The sequence below is a fragment of the Phalaenopsis equestris genome, unplaced genomic scaffold (assembly GCF_001263595.1).
Source record: "Phalaenopsis equestris unplaced genomic scaffold, ASM126359v1 Scaffold000568, whole genome shotgun sequence".
NCBI classification, from domain to species: Eukaryota; Viridiplantae; Streptophyta; class Magnoliopsida; order Asparagales; family Orchidaceae; genus Phalaenopsis; species Phalaenopsis equestris.
Window position 1 is genome coordinate 232,379 of NW_018165008.1, and position 24,944 is coordinate 257,322.

At 38.1% G+C, this 24,944-nt stretch overlaps 1 protein-coding gene across 1 annotated transcript in view; it reads left to right on the forward strand.

Moving 5' to 3' along the window:
* Positions 1 to 3,018: 3,018 nt before the first annotated feature.
* Positions 3,019 to 24,944, forward strand: part of LOC110029371 — a 42,422-nt gene continuing 20,496 nt past the window's right edge. The window contains 11 exon segments of the mRNA XM_020731633.1: positions 3,019 to 3,098; positions 7,877 to 9,825; positions 10,025 to 10,318; positions 10,438 to 10,929; positions 11,145 to 11,303; positions 12,037 to 12,434; positions 12,515 to 12,933; positions 13,012 to 13,064; positions 13,176 to 13,283; positions 13,372 to 13,992; positions 13,994 to 14,968. Coding sequence (XP_020587292.1) covers positions 7,887 to 9,825; positions 10,025 to 10,318; positions 10,438 to 10,929; positions 11,145 to 11,303; positions 12,037 to 12,434; positions 12,515 to 12,933; positions 13,012 to 13,064; positions 13,176 to 13,283; positions 13,372 to 13,992; positions 13,994 to 14,968 — 5,458 coding nt within the window. The 5' untranslated portion in view covers positions 3,019 to 3,098; positions 7,877 to 7,886.

Genomic DNA, 24,944 nt, shown 5'->3' on the forward strand with positions numbered 1-24,944 from the left:
CTTGCTCCTGTTTCTGTTCTTTGATTTTGATCTTCGCCTGTTTGAGTTCCTATCAAGTGATCTCCCTCTGGAATCAACATTTAGTGTCGAACTCGAACCTGAGATTTCGCCAGAATCTTTTCTGCGCACCTCCTGAGCCAAAATCAAATCACGAATATCTTCAAATTTCAGTTTAGATTTACCTGCAGAATTACTGACAGCCATCCTCATAGCTTCCCAGCTATTTGGCAATGAAGCCAACAAGATCAGTGCACGTATCTCATCATCAAATTCAATTTCCACAGATGATAATTGATTTGTGATGGTATTGAAATCATTCAGGTGTTGTACAACAGACGTACCTTCCGCCATCTTCAAATTGAATAACTTCTTCATCAAATATACTTTGTTATTCGCCGACGGCTTTTCATACATACCTGACAGGGCTGTCATAAGATCTGCAGTCGTCCTCTCCTTGACGACATTGTGTGCAACGGACCTCGATAGGGTCAATCGAATAACCCCCAAAACCTGTCGATCCAACAAATTCCATTCAGTCTCATCCATTCTTTCAGGTCTTTTCCCCAATAACGGAAGATGAAGTTTCTTCCCATAGAGGTAGTCCTCTATCTGCATCCTCCAATAACCAAAATCTGTGCCATCCAATTTCTCAATCCCTGAAATCTTCACTTCGTCTGTAGCCATTGGCTCTGATACCAGTTGTTGTGGTAACTTTGAAATTTAAAACGATCGAAGACGAAGTGAGAAATAAGAATGACACAAGAAAAAATCACACCAGAAAAGAACACACAGATTTACGTGGTTCGGCAAATTGCCTACATCCACGGAGTTGCAGAAGATTTTACTAATTGAGGAATTTACACCGTTTGATCACAACGATAATTACAGGAGAAAGTCTCTCACTTTCTCACTCTCTCTTCTTCTCTCTACACCGAGATACACCGAAGAGCACACCTTGCGATTCTACTGTAGATATATCGCACGCAAGCTTCAACCCGATCACCAAGAAGCAACAATAAAGGGAGCTTTTCTTTCTTGCGTCTCACAGAAGACCGAAAAAAAAACAAATCGCAAAAAACTGCTGCTACCTGATTTGTATCCTTCGGCCCGTAAATTTTCTTCCCTGTGCTTTGCGATACTTCCTTCACCAGCAAACCAACGCAGAACAGAAGAAGACAGAGGGAGAGCCGAACTTTGCTTTTCTTCACACTTGAAGTTCTATCATGGAAGCCAAGAATATTTAATTCCAGTATATAGTACGTGAAGAAGAAAACCACGTAAGAATAACCACACCTGCAAGTTGCACTTTTTATCAAATGTAATTTTCTCCTTCTTTAATGGTGGCGGGACCCACTTTCCATAAGAAAAAGCAAATAGGCGGGAGTAGTTACAAGTTACAGAAGTGGCAACAAGCATATATATATATTTTATATTCTAATCGGGCTCCACACTCAACAGTCGAGCACGAGCTAAATATGACCATATTATTCATGAGCAATTTTGAACATAGGCTCATTTTGAATAAAAAAATATGGATTGAGTTCAACACGAATAAGTTCTGGGCTCACTTGAGCTCGGCTTGGTCACACTTCTACCTTTATTTATGGAGGTGTTGGTTTACGCATTATAAATTAAATACTCATTGCATGACATATTTTCCATTTATCTTTCTTATCTACTTTTGGCACGTTTATTATAATTAATATTAGTGGTATCCCTATATATATAATAAAATATAAAAATTATGTGGCTTGTAAGCTAATTTCTCAAAATTTTATTTAAACTTATAACACTCATTAACCTATTCATGAAAAAATGCACTTAATTTTTGTAAAAAATTAGTAAAAAATAATATTCGGTAATGCAATGTTAAAAAATTGTGTTTAAATACGCAAATAAAAAAAAAGGTGTTGGATAAATCAATATATAAGAATTATGGCTAGTTATGTAAATGCCCCGAAACTTTATCATAATTAATTTCCTTAACAAAATAATTAATTTATTTTAAATATTTGTAAAGTTTTTTTTTAATCAATAAAATGTTTTTTAATTAAATTCTGCTCATCCAATATTTTTTTCCATCCAATGAAGATGTCCCCTCCCATCCGACCTGTGTGGCGGCTAGGGCTGTAAAAGAGCTGAGCTTGAGCGAGCTCAGACTTGGCTCATGTTCGACTCGTTCGAAATTGCTCGTGTTCAAAATCGGCTCTTGTTCGAAACCGGCTCGTGAACAGTGTGTTCGTGTTCGACTTGATTTCTATATTCGTGTTCGTGTTCGGCTCGTGTTCGACTTGTTAAACTAAAATTGAGAAAAATAGATGTAAAGTGTGGGATCACCTATATCAAATATATGCAAAACAAATCGCATAACCACATTACCACAAGAGCAGTTACGATTTAAACATGGATATAAATATATATAATATATTATTATGTAAATAATATGTGTAATATATTATTATATAAATAATTATATAATTTTTTTTTGTTTTGAGCTAAAACGAGCTGGACATGAGCGAATAAAGAGCTGTTCGAGTGCAGCTCGTTTATAATTCGAGCTTTAAAAACTTATTCATTCGAAAACGAGCTACTTAAGAGCCGAACACGAGCTTTGTTGACAGCCGTAGTGGCGGCTAACGCTCGATCCCCCAGTTGGCAGGAAGCAGGAAGGGTAAAACTGTAAATCTCTGTAAAGTTGGGGATTAATTCAAATTCCCATTCCAATTTCTATCCGGGGCCCATACGAGTCTACTGGGCGAAGTGGCCGTCCATCAAATTCATCCCCGATTCGAAGTGTGCCAACAACCGAAACGAAATCGAAGGAGTGAGAGGGCAGAACTAATTGCTCTCCTTCGTCCACCGCACAACTGCCGATCTGCCGGAGAATTGTCGGAGCTAGGACGGCGCAGCAGTTCCTAAATCCTGTACCCGGCCACTTAGGTTTCCATGACAAGGAGCGCCGGATTTAGGGCTTTCTTTCCGGTGAGGCACGAAGAGATGACAAGCGACGCTTGGGGTTGGTGATTTACTCTGAATTTGGGTTATTGTCCGTCAAAGGCCACGATTGGGTCCCCGGATGGAGGGAAGCGGTACTATAGGTACGATTAGTCTGGTACTTTCTCGCTTCTGCTGCTTGGCTGATTAAATTAGGGTTTCCTTTGGCTTTTTTTGAGTTGCAAGAAGTGGGACGGGGACTTGTTTGAGTTCCTCTTTTTTTTGAAGCTGTTAGGTTCTCTAGACGGGATGAAACTGTTAGGGTTTAGTGATGGTTTTGGGTGATAGTTTTACTGATAACTTGTTGATGCTTATTTGGAATTTGGGTTACAGTTCTTTTTCTTGGGTTCGGCACTTTAGCCTTTGATCTCGTGGAGTTTGCTGGGATTGTGGTTGGACGAATTTTGCTAGAAAATTCCTTGGTTTGATGAGTATGTTTTGGCATGTGGATCTGAAAAATTGGTGCGGGCAACATTTGAAATGACTATTAGCTGTGGTTTCAAATTTCAACTGGCGGGTTATCATCGAGAACCGCAACTTGATAATCAAATTTTGTACATCCTATATTGTTGTTCTATAAAACGGATTAATTTCGCCGTTTCTTGTTTCTGGTGGGGCGTGGGTTTAAACTGTTGCCTATGGGTTGTTAAGGTCGATTTCTTAAGTGTGTTTTTTTTAAGAATTTTAATTATTTCCCTGTAATGCTATTTTTTTTTAGAATTTTATTTATTTCCCTGTAATGCTATTTTTTTTAAAAGTTGATTTCAAATTTACGGGACTCTATGAACTGATTATTGTCTAGCAAATTTTCTGAGGCAGTTCTATGTCATTGAGTTTGCACAAGTGGGGTTTTTAATACTATGTATGTATGTATGTATGTATGTATGTATGTATGTATGTATGTAGAAGAAAGAGAGGCTTGCGAAAGGGTACTAGATAGAATTGATTGAATGAACTAAAATAAAGTGAAGTGAAATTTCAAATTGCACATCTTTGAAATTTAAATTTTTACATACAAATTTACTGATACAAAGTGGGTTAGTTAAGGCCTAAATTTAGTATTTCTTGTAAGCTCCGGCATGCAAACTGTTTGGGGGTCAGGGTAGGTTGTTTTTTCACTCAAATTGTATTTTTGAGTATTCTGTTTTTTTGCAAGTCATTATTTTCATTCAACATGAGCTGCATCATGAATGATTCAAATTTATTTCTTGATTTGAACTCCCATGTCTATAAATGAAGCAACTTCATGCTTTTGCTGGTTTTTTTTTAAGCATCAAGCAGAAGTTGCATGCTTGAAGTTGCTTGTTGTATGATTTATCTATGATATATTATTTAATTTGTTTCCAAGTATTTGCTATCACAGTGAAAATTTTGGCCTTTTGGTATGAAACATTAGTGATAGCTTCTATACTTCGTCATTGTTATGTCCATTTAACTTTGGTATGCCCTACAATATGGTATGATTTCTTCATTTCCTTTTAGTAGTGGGCATTGTTTTATACGTAGACACTTGATTGGTTCCAGTTGGTTGGCTTTGATTGGTTGAACATGATTGACAACGTAAAAAGGAGATTTATAAATTTCATCGCTTGCAGCACTTTTAACTCATGGATATCCAAGTATGCCATGATGTAACAAAGTGGATTTATTGAATCACGGGATAACCACTTTGCTAAAGGTTTTATGTGGGAGTTATATCTTGGATTGTACTACTTACATTGTTTTTTACATTTTCATCGTCCTACTCTGTTACAGAGGGCCATCCCTCTCTTTATGAGTTTCTAAGAGGGTGGGATAGAGAGGATGGTATTTCAAAGTTTCATTACCTAAAGGTTTTACTACACTTATCTCGAATGTGGCAGATTAGGAGGCTGTTTAATCTTGGAGAAAAATCTGCTGGTTTGTGATCAAGTTAGTGTTATTGTTGGTTTAGCCATGTTACTTTTGGTTTGGTCAATATGTTTGTTGGAAGAGAGAGCTAATCGGTGCACAATAAGATAGAAAAGAGGGAAAGAGGGAGGAAGAGCGAGAATTAAGGTGGGAGAGGTTGTCCATCTTCTGTTTTGATGTTGAATGTAATGAAAACTTGTATTTCGTTTTCCTCATTTAAGATGGTTAGTGATTCTCGTGGTATCATTGTTTACAAGGGAAGGAAAATCAATTGTGTATCGTGGGAGGAAAATGATGTGGGATGTGATAATTTTGCTAATTAGATACTTCCCACTTGAATGGAGAATAGAGAGATAAGGAATAGATGGTTTGGCTGCTTTTCTTATTCAATCCTATTTGATCATTCTCTATTCATTTGATATATAACTGGTCTTTAGTAATTTTAGTTTTATAAATCAATTAAAGTTTTAGCGATGAAAATTATGTAAAATCTCATGCATTTAGAGACATATTATTTGAATTACAATCAATGGTTTGCTTTTCTCCTTAATTTATTTTATTGTTCTTATTGGCTTATTGCTTAGATTGGGATTGGTTTATAATTGATTTTTTTCCTTCTCTTAGGAGCTGTTTGGATTTACTTAGTGTACTGTATTTGAAATGTCGGGGTTCTAAGATGTGAATTTTTATACCAAGTAAAGCAAATTCAAGGTAATATGTTGCAGAATTTATAACTTGTCAATTATGTCATTTTTTGTGACTTCTGAATTTACTTGATTCTGGCAAATTCAGAATATTGTGTGTGCGATGAAGTATCTGCGACTTCCACATTGTGCACACCTTGTATTGATTTGCACTTCGTTCTTGTGGTTTGACATCTGCACCTCATTAGTTGGTCCCATAGATATTTAATTTTGTGCTTCTTTTTGGTTGTTCCTTTTGTCATTCTTGTTTTGTTTATGTGGTCTTCTTAGCAAATATAACTTCAAATTCAATAAGAATTATTTTAGGTGTTTAAAAGTTAAGAAAGAGAAGCAAAATAATAAAGAATGAAGCGATACATTAATAGTTAAAATAAAAAATAAACACTTGTGAGATTGAGAGACTTACTAGAAATAGCGAGACAGAGGCAGTGTGAAGTAAGAGTTTGAAAATCAGGTTCAGAGAAGCATGCATATGGTACACTGAGAAGTATTCTCGAGAAGAAGTTTGTGCTAGAAGCAGTTAGAGCTAACATCGGGAATCAATGAGAAGCACAAGAAGAAAACTAGTTGGCGAGAGAGTGGCAGGCGATGAACCAATTCGGAGAAGCTAATGGCTGTGCCTTAGTTATTGCAGCAGTTGTTGAACTGAACCGTGAATCTGAACTTGGATTTTATTTTGAGCTAGAGCAAAGGATGTAGCTACAATGCAATGTGGCAAGCTTTGCTGCATGCTTTTATTTGCCAGGAAAGCAATGTTTGAGGCTCGTGAATCTTATTGCTTTGTGTTGCACTTGAAGCATGTTTTCATCAATAATGATTTTCCCTTAAAAGGTTGCATTGCATTTCAGGTTCATGATCAAATGTGAGATTTTAAAAATTTGGGCGAAGCTAGAGCTCTTTGTTTGGCATGACTTATATTTTTGGCGACTTTTGTACCTTTCTTCTTTTTAATGCCTCGTTTTGATTATTTTTTTAAATATTGGATGAAAGTATGACTGAATTTATTAGATTTATTGTAACAATGGTTTTTTTTTCTTTTTTTAGTGAAATTTTAATATCTTCTTGGATACTTGAATGTCTTAAATATTTTGTTAAAATTGGATTTTAACTTTTTTTCAGTTTTCATGAATGTAATGAATATTTGTTTAATATTAGTAACTTATGTCTTCTATGAATTTCATTTCATCTTAGATTTGATCTAGGTATTCTTTTAACTCTCTCCTTTGAATGCTTTAATGATCTACATCAAATGAATGGGCGTTTAAAATGGTTGGCTTTGATGAAGTTCTTGTAGGCCTCTATTCATGCCTATAATAACATAATGTTCGTTTTTATAAAGAGTTGGAATGATTTATCATCATGTAATTTGAAATTAGAGCTCAATGCTGATTTACATATTGATGTGATTAGGTAGTTCTTCCTTTTGTGAGGTAAAAAAGTTTAGTGAATAGGGGAATAATAGCAAATAGTGCTCATTCTGAAACCTATCTTATCTGGAAAAATCATATCCATAAAATGGCTATGATAGCAATCAAATACCTTGTAGTATGGTCAGCCTCACTAAGTTTAGTTTCTCACAATGAAGATATAAGTATTTGACCAGAAAATAATTCAACAGATAAAATTTTAACGTTGCATTCAAAGCCTCAAATGGCCACAATTTTTGGATAAGGGGCAAGGCATGAATGAAATGACAAAGACATGAGTTAGTGGTTTCTTGATGGGTTGTACACATTGCTACATAAATTGTTCATAATATATAAAATTGCACAGTTGGGTTTCGAGAGTTTTTTTTTGTGAGGGGAGTAGTAAACCACGAGGCGGTATGAGGTGTAAGCTCATTTTTTGAAAATTGCGTGTCAAAATAACACGCAATCTGTTTGAAAAAGTTCAGAGAATTGATGGGTCCTTCCATCTTTAAGCTTTAGTGATTAATTGTTAAATAACTTGGATCTCTTCCAATTCATTTTCTCCATAGTTTCATATACCGCGAATTTTATTTTTGGAATGGATTCTCAACACTGACGTCTTTTGTATCAATTTAAACAGTTGCTTTTGTATTGTTATAATGGTTGGCTGGAGTTTATTGCTTTTCTAAAGCACATTACGCTGTTTTGTTTTTTTATTCAATTTTATTTAAATGCCATACCATTTGCAAGCTTTAGCATGCTCAAATTAATTCTAATTTTGGATTCTTATGGAGGACATATTGACAAGAGCTTTCCAGCTTTTGGGCTTGCCCAACAATTCCCGAGTCTCTGGATTTTATTGTTTTTTTTAATTTTCAGGGCTACATCCATGGATTATGATGAAAATGATTTTCAAAGCCAAAATTTTCAGTTAGTTGGAGAAGACAGCAAATTTTCTACAAGCTTAAGGTCATTTGGTCTTCCAAAGTTTGATCTTGATGAACACCTTAGGTTTGGTAGTTTAGTTGAAACGGAAGTTCTACTTGGCATACAAAGTCAAGAAAATAATTGGATTGACTTTTCATCTGGAAGTACTGCGGTCGAGTTCAGTTCAAGTGCTGCTGAGTCTTGCTCAATATCTAGGCATAACAATGTTTGGTCTGAGGCAACATCCTCCGAATCTGTTGATTTGTTATTGAAATCAGTGGGAGAGAATGAAATAATCAACGAAAAGGCTGTCATCATGGAGTCTAGTGCCAATAGACAGGAAGAAATAATCAACGATAATCAGGTTGATCTCTTCGTCAAAAAGGATGATGCCTTCAACTCATCCATGATGGGTGCCCTTCCTACTGATAAAGTTATAATTTTAAAGGATGACTGCCTCAAAAAATTATCTAGTCCAAGTGAAGGCAGAAGGAATTTGCTAACACATCTTCAAGGTTCATCTCAAGCATCTGAACTTGAAGAATCCCGAACTGTCTTTAATTTTGATCCCTCAAATGGAAGTAGTGCCGATGGAAAAATTTCTGGTGTTCAATACATAACAGATGAAAATCCAACTTCTTCAACTGAGGCTATTGAAAAACTAAGAGGGGCTGAAAATGTCTTAAGTGAGACTGTTTTGAAAGGACATGTTTTTGATGTACTCAAGAGAACAAATTCTTCAAATATTGATGATTGCAACTCATCTGTAGTGTCTAGCCATTGTCCTTTATCTATTACCTGTAGAAGTAATCAAGATGAGAGGCTTCTTATGGAGACAACTAGGTTCTCTGATGAACAAAATCTGATAAGTGTCAGGAGTAGGTCTGATTTGCTATATGACGATGGCCATAAAGAAAATTCTATGATTATCCACAGTATTGAAACAAATAATCAATTGGTGCCAAAATCAGATGCTCTGGAGGTGCTGAGAAAATGTATTGATTCTGTAATATCTGAGGATGCTGATGGTTTTGTGTCTATTTCATGCAGAACCGAGCCTTTACTTCATGATGTTGAGATAATTGATAGATTAATTGAAAAAGAAGATGGCGCAAGCCAATTAGCAAAGTATGAAGGTAAAAATATTGAGGACAAGTCTGGTTACCTCAGTAGTAAAGCTATCCAGAAGACATCTTGGTTAGCTGAAGGACATAGAAGTGTTAGTGGGGGACCACCAGATGATTCCATGGAGGATGATGATGTCTACAGTACACAAAATGAGAAAAAAACTATGTCTAATGATGTTAGAGGACAAAAACTTGTTACGTGTTTGGATGACTTAAGAAACAAGCAATATTCTGAAGGCCAGATGACAGATGCTAACATTACTGATGCTTGTGCTTCCAGATTGCTAATAGAAGCAAATGCTGCTATTCAAGTTAATTATGAAATTCAAGTCTCGGAAACTGGTGATCAGGACAGGATGAATGTTCTTCTGCCGAGTATCAACCGTGAGAAGAATGTGTATGTTGTTGAGGCTAACACAGCTAAAGATGTGGGTGCTGATAGGCAAGACATGAAATTGGATGCTGATAAAGATATAGAGCCGGATGAAGCTTCTCTACTTTCTGTTGTGCTTGAAGCTAAGACTGTGTCCTCACCCTTTACTTGTAAGGAAGGTAAATCAGCTGTTGATTCGACCGAAGTTCATATGGCTCAAGTTGATGCCTTTGAAGATATGAAGTCCTCAGTGACATGCACTGATTTTGGCAGAGTTAGTTTAGGCATGGACTCTAATGTCATTGAGAAAGTTCAAGACACTTCAATTGCAGACCAGCAAACTGCTGAAGAGTCACCTTTGGATGCCTTATCTAGGAATAAATTAGCACAAAAGGAATTTGGTAACTTTCCATTTCCTAAACTGTTTATATTACTTCCAATTATGGAGGTTGTAATTTGTGGTGAAATGGAAATTTATTCATTTATTTCCAAATTCGGATTCTTTTCCTTGGCCACTCAGCTTTTGAAGTTTTATTCTATTAGTTGCAATTGTTGAGGTATTTTTTTTTTTGGAATTGATAATGTTTTTTTTTCCCCTAGATTCTGCTCCATTGCCCCTGGACTTTGAGAATTCTATGCATCTTCACCTGCCACCTTCGGAAGATACCACTGATATTAATGTGGTCGTAGAGAAGAAAAAACTTTTGATGGAGGTACCATCTACATCAGAGATCATCCATTCTGCTAATAAGGATGATAAGTTATTTAGAGGTCCGGCTTCATCATTTCCTGTTATTGATTTGGTCTCCAAAAAGGCCAGTGACCCAGAATCAGCGTCTCATTCATTAAACATGGAAGACACTTCACCTGGAAAATTTTCGCCAGATAATTCAGGTGATTATGGCTGCTACCAGTTATCTTTTCCTTCATATGGGTGGTGATGATTTTCACAAGTAATCACTTCGATTATTCAGTTTATATATTGATATTTTGATACTATTGTTTTATTCTAGTAGCAACTAAGTTGGATTTCCCAGTCAAATCAAGTTCTACACCGCTGCCAACAAGTATTGCTTCCTTCAATTTAGCCTTGGAACAGAAAGAAGAGTCATCATCATGCTCAACTGTGCCAGATTTGCTAGTTTCTAAAGAAAATGAAGTGAAGGTCTCTAGAAGTTCTAAGCTAACCAATTCTAGCAATGGTGTAGATATGGAGACAGAGAATGGGGCAGATAAAGTTTCTGATTGTGTTCAAGATGCTTTAGTGAATATTTCAACAAAAAATGAAGCTAGTGCTGTAGTGCAGTCACTATCTCCCGTGAAAAGTATTGATTTTCAACTAGTTCAGAATGAGGTTCCATCTTCAGCAGTAGACGCAGTTAGAAATGGGGAGTCTGCTCACCTGGAGGGAGCTGATTCTCGTGGTTCTGGAGAAGGAATTGATAATGCTGTTGGGTCACTGGATGTTTTCTCAAAAGGGAGGAATGAAACCTCAGTTTTTCAAGGTAATTAAATTTCATTGTTCTTCTTATTATTGTCACTCTTTCTTCTTGCTTGTTAAGGAAATGTGCTTTTATAAGCTTATTTCTTTCTCTGTTCGAGATAATAGACACATGTTATGTGCTATCTATGTTTCCTATTGTTTTTTAAGGATGTAATAACTTGATAAAATAATTATGAAAGAAACTGACTGTGTTTTCTTCAATTTTGTTTGTTCTAGCTCATACTTCTTTTAGTGGTGGAAAACAAGCAGGGCATTTTGGTTCATCCATACAAGATAGCTGCTCTTGTAAATACCCAAGCAATGAGCAAAATGATCAATGCAATTTCTCTGCAGCAGATTTCTCAGAAGGGAAGAATATGTCTGCTCAAACAGAAGGTTGGTTGTTTTTTGCTTATCTCATCATTATCATGATTGGCCTTAATTTAATTTATTTGCTGTTGGCTGATGAATCTTAATTCATTCTCCTTGCACTTTGGACATATTGTCTTTATTGTTTGCTGCTGATGTATTTAAATTATAGTTGGCTTCACATGTTTATATGTCTTGCTTGATCTCTTACCTTTATTTGAAGTTCAAAGAGTTTCAGATTTCATTTGCATGCTTATTATATGTCTTTTTATTAGTCAGGAGACCTAGTGGAGTTTCCTTGAATTCTCGAGAGTATTGATTAGAAGGTTTGATTTTTACCTATAACTTCTTTAACAACATCCCTCATTTTTGCTAAAAGAGAGATTTATTAATCATTAACCAGTAGACAACTTTGGAAGTGGCAAGATTTTAATAGAATTATTTTCTGATCAATTGTTTATGAAGTTTACATGAGTTTAGAAGGTTTGAGTTGTGGATTCAACTTGTTTATGAGGAATTTAGTTTTTGTCGAAGGCTTCCAGCCATCTGTGCTGCTGACTGTTCTATCTTGCCATTAAGTTGTCATGACAGAAATATGTAACATGAACTGTTAATAAATGTGATTTTTTTGCTGAATTATGCTGATTATATTGTAATAATATGAAGTGACTGTATTTTATTGGTCTAGTTGTTCTGGCAGCATCCGTGGTGATACTCTCCAATTTTTATTTAGCTGTTAATTGATGCAGTTTTTTTTTAGTTGCAGATAATGTTTCGATTATACGCACAAATGACTCTTCTCCAATCTGCATTGCCAGCACTGTTGAATCCAACCCATCAGAAAAACAAAGTGGAAACCTGAGTTTGTCTGATTGTTTCAGAGAATGCCCTCAGGACAATTTAGAGCATCCAGAAGTTGAGGTTTCACAGCTAGAAAATAGTTTGGTTGCTTCAGGTAACTTGAATATGATATCTTCTTCAAAAGATGAGACTGCTCAAAAACTTGAATGCAGTGGTAATGATTTAGAGGCACATACTACGCCTGTTGAAGTCAGAAACTTCACTTTTGAGGTATCAACATCTGGGCATTTGCCTGAAAGAGGTGTTGGCAGTGAGCAGAAATCTTTACCCAGTTTACAGTCGAATGATATTCCTCAGGTAATTTCTTCCCTTGTTTTTTAGCTCCATCGGTTGTTCTATGCTTACTTGTGACTGAAACAATTTGCTATTATTTCAAGATGCTGAAAGAGAATCCTCAAGGATTTTTGGATAAAGTTAAAGCTCCTGTTATTTCTGCTAAAAAGTCTAATAAGGGAAAAACTAAGAATGCATATACGCTTTATAAAGAAAAGAAAACTGGCTCAAGAGAGAGAACAAAAAAAGAAGCCGCAGCTTTGAAGCAGTCTTCTGAAATGGATGCTAAATATTCCCCTAGCCAACAAAAATATGTAGGACCGTCTGGCAAGGAGTTGCCATTGGTTGACTTGCGAGAGAATCCCTCTATTGAGTGTTGTGCTATAAAAACATCCTCCTCTTTGGTTGGTCAGACATCTAGTATTCCTGATTTGAATTCATCCTCAACATTATTTCAACAGTCTTTCACAGATCTACAGCAAGTACAATTACGTGCCCAAATCTTTGTTTATGGAGCTCTAATGTATGTTGAAGCATTCTAAGGGTCTTACAATGTTAGTCGTTTACAGTTAAACTGAATTTTGTTGTGTTTTTGCCACAGCTCAGGGATTCCTCCAGATGAAGCTTATATGGTGTCTGCCTTTGGAGATGCTGGTTGATATCTACACCTTTTCTCCTCATTTCTCTTATCCCAACCATTTGGGGTCTCTTTTCCTGCTATTCCAACTCTGTTTTTATTTACATCTTTGATGTGGTGCTGGGCAGATGGTGGACGGAGATTATGGGAGGGTATATGGCAAGCTTTGATTACAAAGTTTCAGAATCAGAAATCTCCCATCAGTGGTTATGAGACTCCTTCACATTCTCGGTCAGGTATGTATCTCTGGTTTCATTGCAGTTGCATTATTTGTTTTGTTCCGTTTACTTGTAAAGTTTATTTAGCAGTATGGTCCTTGAAAAGTTTCAGCAGGTACAAATGTTCAAAGCAAAGTTCCTGGATCTTCTACTGCCAAAGGCTCTAGCAAGATTATGTCCTCAGCTGTGCTAAATTCAACTGTGCCTTTACCATCGCCTTTGTGGAGTCTCTCTTATGGAAATGGACAGCACGGCAGCATGCCCAGGGGTGCATGCCTGAACTTCAATCAGACTGCTTCTCCATTGTCTCCTTGGCGACCTGCACAGTTAAGACAACATTTGGATGCTAGTCCTTCTTGGTTTCCACAGGCATCTCATCCTGGACCTTGGTTTGTTTCTTCTCACAGTTCCGCCCTTGATGGCATAAAACATTTTTCTGCAGCACCTTTTACTGAAACTATGCATGCGACATGTGCGAGTGATTTGTGTGGACCTCATATTCCCACACAAGTTGCATCCCCTACTGTTTTGATGTCTGTGACAGATCTTAAATCCACCACTACTGATGCAGTCATTCAGTTGGAAACTACCAAAAAGAGAGGAAACAGTGGGAGCAATAAGCATACATCAAAATCTTTTTTGAAGGCTGGAAAGTTGAAAAGGTTTGGAGGCAGAGGAGCTAAATTTACCTGTTTCACAAACTTCAATAGAGTCCATTCCTATTCTCGGTATTGAAAGTCTTCCACTGCCATCTGCAAACACGCTACTGTCTTCTAACTCACCAGTAAAGGTTGCTAGTGGTGCCCCTGTTTCGATTAGTATGTCACACTTGATTTCTCCAACTCATCACCAGATATTTGGTGAGAATAATAATCAACGTAAGGCGAACTTATTAGAGGAGACTTGCAGCAAAGTTGAGCTTGCTAAGCTCCGTGCAGAAGATGCTGCTGCTGCTGCAGCTTCTTCTATCAAGCATTGTCAAGCCATATGGAGTCAGCTAGCCGCCCAGAAGAATTCTGGATTGGTTTCGCAGATTGAGGAAAAACTTGCTTCTGCCGCTGTTGCTGCGGCTGGGGCTGCTTCTGTTGCAAAGGCAGCTGCAGCTGCAGCTAAAGTTGCATCTGATGTTGCTTGGCAAGCCAAAATAATGTCTGATGAAGCTATTAGTGCAGCAAAAACAAGTAAGGTTGTCCAGAGTCCAGAATCTGGCTCCCTTGATGTTGGAAAAAAATTAGCAGCGTTAACTCCCATTTCAATTTTGAAAGGAATGGACAAGATCCACGAATCAGTTGAAGTTATGTCTGCTGCACGTGAGGCTGCCAAAAGAAGAATTGAATCAGCTTCTGTTGCCACAAAACAAGCAGAGAATTTGGATGCTATAGTGAAAGCTGCAGAATTGGCTGCAGAGGCTGTGGCCCAAGCTGGAATAATCATTGCAATGGGGGATCCTTTGCCATTTACATTGGGCGAATTGGTAGATGCTGGTACTGAGGAGTTTTGGAAAGTTCATCATGGCGCCTCCATGAAGGATTCCAAATTGAGCGACATTCATGCACATGAGCATGTTGGCTTAGAAAATGTTAAAGAATTGGCTAAGCAAAGTGACGGGCAGTTTGCAAATGATGTGCAAAGTCAGAAGGCTGTCAGTGAAGGTGGATCATTTTCTTTGATCAAACGTCACGAGCAAGCAGGCACAACTCAAGGTACTGAGGTTTTTATATGAAAGGTGGTGCACTTTACTTTGAATATAGTTTCCTTGTATTTGAGGTTCGTTTCATCTCTGCAAATTGGTTCTCGCTTAATGAGTTATACAGCCTTGTTGCATTTTCTGCCATGTGATATATGGTTTGAAATAGTTCATAGCTGCATTCCACAAATGGATCTACGCAGTTGCAATTTCTAGTTATTTTTTAAAGCATATTTTAACATTGTTACATGCTGACCAATAGCTGGTCATAGTAGCTTTTGCAGTTGCAAGCAATTGAATTCTAGGAAGCTTAACCTACATGAGAAATTATGACATGTGAGCTATATGCGCCCTAAAGCGGGGGCGATCCCGTTGGGGCCAGAACCCTGCGACACTTCACGGGAGCCGTGATCCCTCACAAAGAATTGTGAGCCACGATCCCGCGGTCTAGAATCCGCGATCATTTGTGGTCACGCACGAAGGCAGGAGGAGACAGCGGTCTTTCACGATCCAGTGAGGCTGTCTCACAAATATTCCACAATGCCTTCTTATAAGTGTTTTCTTTTCTCTGGATTCTTCTTTTCTTTTCCAACCCTTTCCTTTTGTGGTGAAGTTGAAGGCTATAAATAGCCGTCTCTTGTGTGTAAGAGGTAGTTCTAGTAGAGTTGTCTTCTAATCTCGTATGTGGAGTCTTTTCGCTCTTGTTAATGTTGTATTCGACGACAGGTGGTGCTTCGGCTGTATCGGTGTTCTAAACTTCCAATCTCCTTTGCCTTTCTCACTGATCCCTTTTTCTACCTCCCCTAACCGAACACCACCCCCATAAGCGTCCACTATACCGCCAGTCCGCCACTCATATTACTCCTACAACCTTATTGTCTTACCCACCCACAACCATCCAAACACCATCACAACTACCCAATCAACCCCTAACATCTCTCATCTTGCTCTATCACCCTGCCGACACACCATCACCTTCAGACATTATTTCACCCATAACCGGGAATTCGTATATTGTTGTATTTCTTTTTTACTTGTGTTGTAATTCTATTTTTACATTAATAAAAGTTTGCCTTCATGTTTCACTGTTCTTCCTACTAGTTTCAATATCATTTGATATCAGAACTAGCATAACCCTAGTCCTATCTTAGGGTTCCTCAACATTCGCCTATGCCCAATTCACCTACATGATTTTTTTTTTCTTCCAATCCCCAACTCTATAGCCATGCCACCGCGGAGAGATATATCAGACCCTACTCGGTAAGAGATCCAACATGAAATTTGTCGTCTGCAACAGAGACTAGCCGAGTTAGATGGCTGGAACCAAGAAGAGATTACGTTCGATTGTGATCGAGGGAGTCATGGGGAAGACAGAGGAGGATCTCAATCCGTTCCACAAGAAAGGTTACAACGACGAAGAATATCGGCCGCATCATTTTGATGTCCGATATTAAAGGAGGTCAAGAGAAGAGTCCCCTTCTGGAGCTCAGAGGGATTTAACATCAAGATGGACCTCCCAGAGTTTGAGGGAGGCATGGACCCCGATGAGTTTATTGACCGACTGCAATCAGTCGAACGAATCTTCTAATATAAGGACGTACCAGTGGACAAACAAGTCAAGCTAGCTGTAATTAAAATAAAGAAGATTGCCTCATTATGGTGAGAAAATCTGCTAAGACAGAGAAGAGAAGGAAGTGAGAAGATAATGAAGGGTCACTGTGTAGTAGCTGAAATTTATTATTAATTTGCTGATGAGCAGCTGCAGCAGAATATATGTTGTGCAATCGTTGAACCAGATAAACTGACTGGTTGTTTGGTTTGCGCTGTTGGAAAACAACTATTCTGCAATTGTTTCTGGATAAATAACTATTCTGTCTTTGTGCAGTAATGTTGTTTGCAACAGAACTGTCATTGCAATATATTTGATATTTGAAACAAAAATTCAGTTAAGAATATTACAAAAAATAAGATGTACATCTCACTTAACAATGAGTATCATTATTGTTATAATAAGGGAAAAGAACTATTAAAAATATTTAATAATATGATAATATTAATTTTAAAGTGAATACTGTGTATGAGGATAGTCTGCACCCTTGGTCACTCTCGACAGTTGATTCTTCGAGCCTATCTGCTTACCGGAAGAAGTCATAGTTTTCTGTGATTCGCTGCGCAACAACTGATCCAGATAAGCTGACTGATAATTTGGTTTGCGCTGTTGAGAAACAACTGTTTTGCAGCTGTTTTTGGATAAATGACAATTCTGCCCGTACAGTAATGTTGTTTACAATAAAACTGCATATCAATATATTTGATAGTTGAAAAACAAAATTTCACTTAAGAACATTATAAAAAAATAAGATATACACCTCACTTGACAATGAGTATCATGATTATTACAATAAGAAAAAATATTAAAATAATATTTAATAATATGATAATATTAATTTTAAAGTGGAGACTGCGTATGAGGGATAGTCTGCACCCCTGGTCACTCTCAGAAGTTGATTGTTCGAGCCTATCTGTCCGCCGGAAGAAGTCACAGTTCTCTATGATTAGTTGCGGGCATCTGTAGAACTACTATGTGGTTGACTTGACGTTAGTAAGGAAGTCTAAAATCCGCAGTAGCAGAGCAATCGTTGAGAGGTTCCTGAAATCCTAGATCTCATCATTTCTCAATGCTTCAAAAGACAATCGAATAGTGATAATAGAAGTATAAATTGATAAAAACGTTAATCAATTACAATTTTATGTGGACGCGAGATCTCAAAAAACTCAGTACACCAACCAACGATTATGTCACTACAAGAAGAAAACAAACCTTATAAAATAGAGGTTCTTGGTTGACTTCAATTCACATAATATCAAACTCGTGTGTGTTACATATGTTTATCACAAAAAATAGTCACCTAGAAGTACCTCAAAAACTGCCGCATCGAAAAGAAAGCAGATACTTGGTTGCCCTCATCAGGATTTCACATGTGATACAAACCATACAACGACTAACAGGCCATCCAGAAGAACCCACAATGTCAAACGTCTTATCATGAACCTCACAAGCCTACCAAAAAAAAGAAAAAGAAAAAAAAACAAATAACATGAAAATTACAAAATAAAATATCAATAATACATGTAACATAAAATAAACACAGACTATAAAATAAACAAAAAAGTTCAATCAACATCCAACAATGTCGTCTGTAAACTGCTCTCTCAATTCAACCATTTTCGCGGCACTTTCGCCATCTTGGGTGTAGCCTTCCTGTGATTCCATTTCTGGTTGTGGTATAGATTGTCCTACGTGATATTCAAAAGCTTCCGATGGAACTTTTAAGTGGTCATCGTCAGCCATGTTGAAGTATACATCAGCTCGAGAATGATGCATCGAATGTAGTTATGGAGAGTCATTGTAGTCATTACAATCTGCACTTGTTTCGGAATGGATACGTCTGCATATCACACAATATAACCCATTTTTTCTTTCACACTCCGAGTATTCTTTCAATTACGTTGCATAAGGAGTGCATTTTGTTAAACATTTTCTTCCTGCCTCGAGCAACACCGTTGAATCTTTCGAAATCGGACGTGATACTTCATATACCCCTTTGTAAGACACCTAGCATCACTAAATTATATTTATATGTTCCACAAAACAATAATTTGTGATGGACTTAAAAAATATGAATATGATTCAAATCTGAGCGAACTTAGAGGGTGGGTGATGGAAGTTGTATTTTCTATTTCTTGTCGCAGATGCAAAAATACGACTGTCATGTGTACTGTCTTCCAAACTAGCCATTACAAAAGTAAAACACACGTTGAAATTACATACGACTATCACATTCTGTGTCGGTGATCCACATCAATCTTCTCATTAATGGACACACGTGCATCATCGTGTGTGTGCATCCACGTGTGTTCCATCGATCGCTTCAATACAGTTCTGAAAATTTTAAAAAAGATATGATAACCACACTAATCAATTTCACTTATGAATTTATTGAGTGCAAAATATATACCTTAAAGAATGACATGTAACACGGGTCATTTAAAACCTTTGTTGGAGTTCTCTCGGATGTTGGATCCTCTGATTTAATAATTTGTGCTGACAAACTAATAAAAGCCTTCAACCCCACTGTGAAATATCTGTTGATAGTCTCAGATGAATGTTGAAATCGCTTCATCGTTCTTCTCATTGATTCATTATGTGATAAAATCTGGAGGGTAATTACTAATACATTTATGGTTTCCATTCTCGAGGACTCATGAAATCCATGGTTCCTATGTAGTTCATCAAACAAATTCATAAATATAGGTTGTCATACAAAACATGTTGCTGAATCTTGTACAGTATCGTTGTAGTAGCTCCCCAAATCATTCATCACCAATGTAAGTAGACGTCTTGCAAGAAATTCGATCAACTTATGAGTTGTAGTACTCATATAACATACAAACTGCGGTCGCAATTTTTCTTCCGCGCCTCTCTTTTGCGATTCTATGCTTAAGAACTACTCTGTACAGGCAATAAATGTGACTTATCGCATTAAAAAAAATATCAAAAGTGAAATCACAAAGCGTACAATAAAAAGAAATAAATATAGAATGAAAAATAGTTTCTCTCACAAAAAAAATAGCCAACTCAAACATTTGATAAAACTACATGAAAATAAATCCGAGCGGTACAATAATAACTGCAAAAAATTAGATGTTCTTACTGACAAAAAAGAAACACAGACAGTTGACCCCGTCGGGGGCTATCTTCATGATAATCTGTCTACGGGTTAGGATCTTCAGCAACTTCAAGGAGTTCAGACATAAAGACATGTTCTCATAGATTTTGGGAGTTGTCTCCAGAACTAGGACAAAGCCGTCTACCGAGTTCTCATTTGAAGACCCAGGCTTACTAGTGCACGAGGCCATCTGTTTTGATATCTGGCTTCTGATGAAAGCAGCTTCTTTTTTCTTTTTCTCTATCCTATGACGCTTTGACCTGCATGTGGACTCCAGTTCATTTTGGTTTGGGCTCGAGCCTTTATCGGAGCCAGTGATGTGCTCGACATCCCAATCCTCTGGCCTGCCTCCAAACCCCTGGTTACTAGGGGTCTAGGCATGACTCTCTGTTGCCATAACCCACCAAACATGCATTCCAAATTCGCTTCTAGATCATGGTCATTTCCACAGAATTTGAATTTCTTGACGGCTGGCACTGCCTTTCCATTCCGCCAAAGTATCAATAGTGCGTTTGAGTGGATCCCAACCCAAACCCATTAATTCCTGTTTTAATCCCTTCCATAATTTCCAATCATTAGCTGATTTTACTTGTTCTTAAGTTGCAATCTATCGTACTCCTGTCCTTTCATTTCTTTGAACTTCTTTATAATATTCAGCCACTATTCCTTGTTAAAATAGATGGTGGGCTTATTTCCCATCTCAACATTCTTAAGACAGAGGTCGCAAAATATGAGTTTGGCTTCCCTACCTCACCTTTTTGAAGAGCTGACTTCTACAACCCATAGTTAGCCACAAGAAAAAAAAATATTAATATTTGACAACAACCACAACACAATAGTTAGCCACTACAACCAGACAACTACAACCCATAACACACATAGACAACCACACAACACCAGAACACACATCAAGACCCACAACACACAGCTCCACACCACACACAGACTGATAAAATCGCTTACCATATTTTTCATTTGAGTCAATTAAATACAGGGCGCTCCAAACACTGCTATATATCAATGAAGCACCCACCGCACACACGCCCACAACGACAACACACAACACCCAATCACAACCCACAACACACACAAACAACCACACCACACCAGAACCCACAGACAGCCACACACCACACACCACACACATAACCTCATCACTCACACACCCACAAGCAATACAACACCCAACCACAACCCACAACCCACAATCCACACCTTAATGAAGCACCCTCCTATTTCATCCATTCTTCAAGTAGCAAAGGGACTGATAAAATCCCTTCCCATATCTTTAATTCGAGGCAATTACATATATGCCACCGAGATGTTGCCATCTACATATGAAGGATCACTTTCATCCATTTTTCAATTCACAGTTCAAACATTTTAAAAAAAAATTGTGTAGTATTGAACAAAGAATTGCAAACAGGCCACCGAAAGAATGCTATGAACAAATCAAGCACCATTTTACATCAATTTTTCAAATTGTCGCTCAAAAATCAAATGAATTGATAAACCCCATCCTATATTTTTCATCTGAGGCAATTAAATTCCGGGCACCCTCCAACACTGCTATACACTATTGAAGCACCCACGACACACAACCCCACACCACAACACACAACCACAACAGCCAACCACAACCCTCAACACACACAGACAACCACACAACATAACCCACATTAAGACCCACGCCACACATAATCCCACACCACGCACACACCCACAACCACAACATACAACACCCACATCACAAGCATGCAACCACACCACAATACAACCCACTCAGACAATCGCACCACAACATAACCCACATTAAGACCCACGCCACACACAACCCCACACAACGCACACACGCACAACCACAGACCACAACACACACACCATACCACAATATAATCCACTTTTCAAACAACAAAGGGGCTGATAAAACCTCTTTCCATATTTTTCATTTGAGGCAATTAAATACAGGGCACTCCCTTTGTAAAACTAAACACCAATTAAGCACCCATAAGACACACAACACCCAATCACAACCCACAACACACACAGACAACCACACCACAACGCAACCCACATCAAGGCCCATAGTACACACACACTGACAACCACCACACACACCGACAACCACCACACACACACTCACATCACACGCACCCAAAATCATAACTCAAGACCCAACCACAGCCCACAACCCACATCTTAATGCAACACTCTTTCATCCCTTATTTTTAATTCATGGCAATGACATACAGGCCACCCGAAATGTTACTATCTACAAATGCAACATCCTCTTTCATCCATTGTTCAATTCATAGCTCAAACATTCAAAAAATGTGTAGTATTGAATAGAGACATTTGCAAACAGGCTACACGAAAGAATGCTATGAACAAATCAAGCTCATTTTTACATTCGTTTTTCAAATTATCATTCAAATATGATAGAAATTGATAAATCCTCATCCCATATTTTTCGTTTGAGGCAATGACATACAAGACATTCGAAAAGTTGTTATCTACAAATGAGCACCTTCTTTAATCCAATTTTTCAGATTATAAATCGAGCACACTTACAACCATTCTCCAAATTCCTTTAAAAAAACACATAAAGAAAGCCATTCCATCGTAAAATCACTTGAAGAAAACCATTACATCGAAAAATCTCCAGAAATCGCATATAGTTCCATCGAAAATTATTTATGTAGCACAGTAACCAGAGATTAGAGGGAGGAGGAAGAGGTGAAAGACAACACTAAGCACAAGAGGAGCAATCGAGGGAGAGAGGCAAACACCTAGGGTAGAAATTTGGCGAGGAAATGCGGTCGAGAGGGTCCGCGGGGTACTATTCGTACGAAGGAACATGGGTAGCAGGGTTGAGCCTGCGACCGTGCTTATAAGAAATATCAATTAGATTATACGATGAACATCACCAACGCAGTAACCAAACGGGCTAGCTGATGTTTTTAAAATGCATTACACCAATAAGCTGCCCCAAACGAGCCCTAAATGGGAGAAGATGAAGAAGGCAATACAGAAAAAATACCTTACACCGCAATATCGCAAGGATATGTTCCTCAAACTCCACAATTTGTAGCAACGAGATCTATAAGTTGATGAGTTCATGACCCAATTCAACCACCTGCAGCTAAAGTGCAAGCTGACAGAGCCAACAGAGCACACGATCGCCAGAATATCTCGGGTGCCTAAAGCAGTCATTAACAATGTGGTACAATTACAACTACACTGGACGTTTGAGGGATGTCCAAACACTAGCCATGAATGTGGAAAAACAACAGAAGCAATGCAAGCAACAACTGCCATTTAGACCACCACCTTAAACTAAGTAATCATCTGCAACTTCTACAGCTGACAAGGGTACCTCAGGAGGAAATAACATCATTGGACAATGGTCTAATAGGGCCAATTAGAGTGGGAAAAATCCACAAATACCTCAAATACAGTGCCAGCCAGAAAGTGTTTTTAGTGCTACGACTACGGTCACATAGCCTCCAGCTGCCCAACAAACTACGTCATTACATGCACAAATCAAGGCGCCGTCGAGGAATTTGATGAGTAATCAAGAGAGTCCATAAGAAGAGCTTTAGCTCTATGGAGACGAAGGAGAAACACTACTCGTTCGACAAATACTACTGTCCGAGCCTGAGCTAGACTAATCTTGGTTAAGGCATAACGTTTTTTTGCATCATGTGAAGTCCCGACTCTGATGGTGCCTAAAAAGGATGGATCTTGGTGAATGTGCATTCACAGTCGAGCCATCAACAATATTACCATCAAGTATCTATTTCCTATACCCCGCTTGGATGATTTCTTAGACCAGCTACATGAAGTCACTATGTTCTCCAAAAGATCTACTTGCGAGGCGGATATCACCAAATACGAATGTGGCCAGGAGGCAAGTGGAAGACTGCCTTCAAGACGCGAGACAAAGTGGACCGTTATGTCTTCAGTCTGTCAAACGCACCTAGCACTTTCGTGAGATTAATGAACCAAATATTTAGACCTCAGATTGAAAATTTTGCTATTGTCTACTTTGACAACTTTCTAGTATACAACCAATCGGAGAAGGATCATTTTGCATCACCTGAAGGCCGTATTTGAGGTACCGCGAGCCAAGCAACTATATGCCCATGCGAAGAAATGTCACTTCATGATATGTCAAGTATGCTTTTTAGGTTACTTCGTGTCTAGTGCAGACATTCAAATAGATCTCATATAAATAAAGGCCATTATTTGTTGGGTTTGTACCACAAACATTCAATGAGCTGAGACAATATTTGGGACTGACGTCCTATCGATGATTTGTTAGAAATTTCAACACTATCGCCTCTACTCTGATTGAACTTCTGAAAGGAAAGGAGTTTAGCCCATAACAGTTTTGACACACTGAAAGAAAAGGTGACTCAGTCACCCGTGTTAGTACTATCAGACTTCAACTAACTTTTTGAGGTAAAATGTGATGTCTCTGGCTTAGGGATCAGACCATTACTAAGCTAAGGAGGACACCCCATCGTTTTCTTCAGTGAGATGTTGATCGAGTCCAGAATGAAATACTCAACCTGCGATAATGAATTCTACGTCTTCTTAAGAGCTCTAGAACACTGGAGTCATTACCTATTAACAAACGAGTTCACACTATTTAAAGATCAGGATGCCATAAAATTCTTAACAATTAGAGCAAACTACAGGAACGACACTCCACCTGGGTGAAATTTCTAGCCCCATTTTAGTTTGTGCTAAAACATAAGGCGAGAAACCATAACTATATAGCAGATGCACTTAGTCGTCGAGACCTATTAATCACATCCACGCAGGCTCAAGTTGTGGGCTTCGAGGTCATAAAGGATCTATATGGATCCGTCAAAGATTTCAAAAACATATGGGAGCAATGTCAGGAGAAGCCAGGAGGGTAATATTACCGCACAGATGGATATCTGTTTCAACAGAGTCAGTTATGCATTCCCCGGTGTTCACTAAGAGAGGCCATTGTCTAGGAAGGCGGCAGCGGAGAAGCAGGTCATTTCGGTAGGGATGAAAGTCTCTCACTCATAAGAGAGTATTTTTTTTTTTGCCAAAGCTAACAAGAGATGTAGAACGACATACCAAGCAATGCAGGATTTGTCATCTCGCAAAAACGAGCTCAGAATGTTGGATTATACACACCACTTTCACTATCAGAGGCACCGTGGGTGGACGTTAACATGGATTTCGTGCTAGGACTTCCAAGGACTCAATGGAAGAAAGATT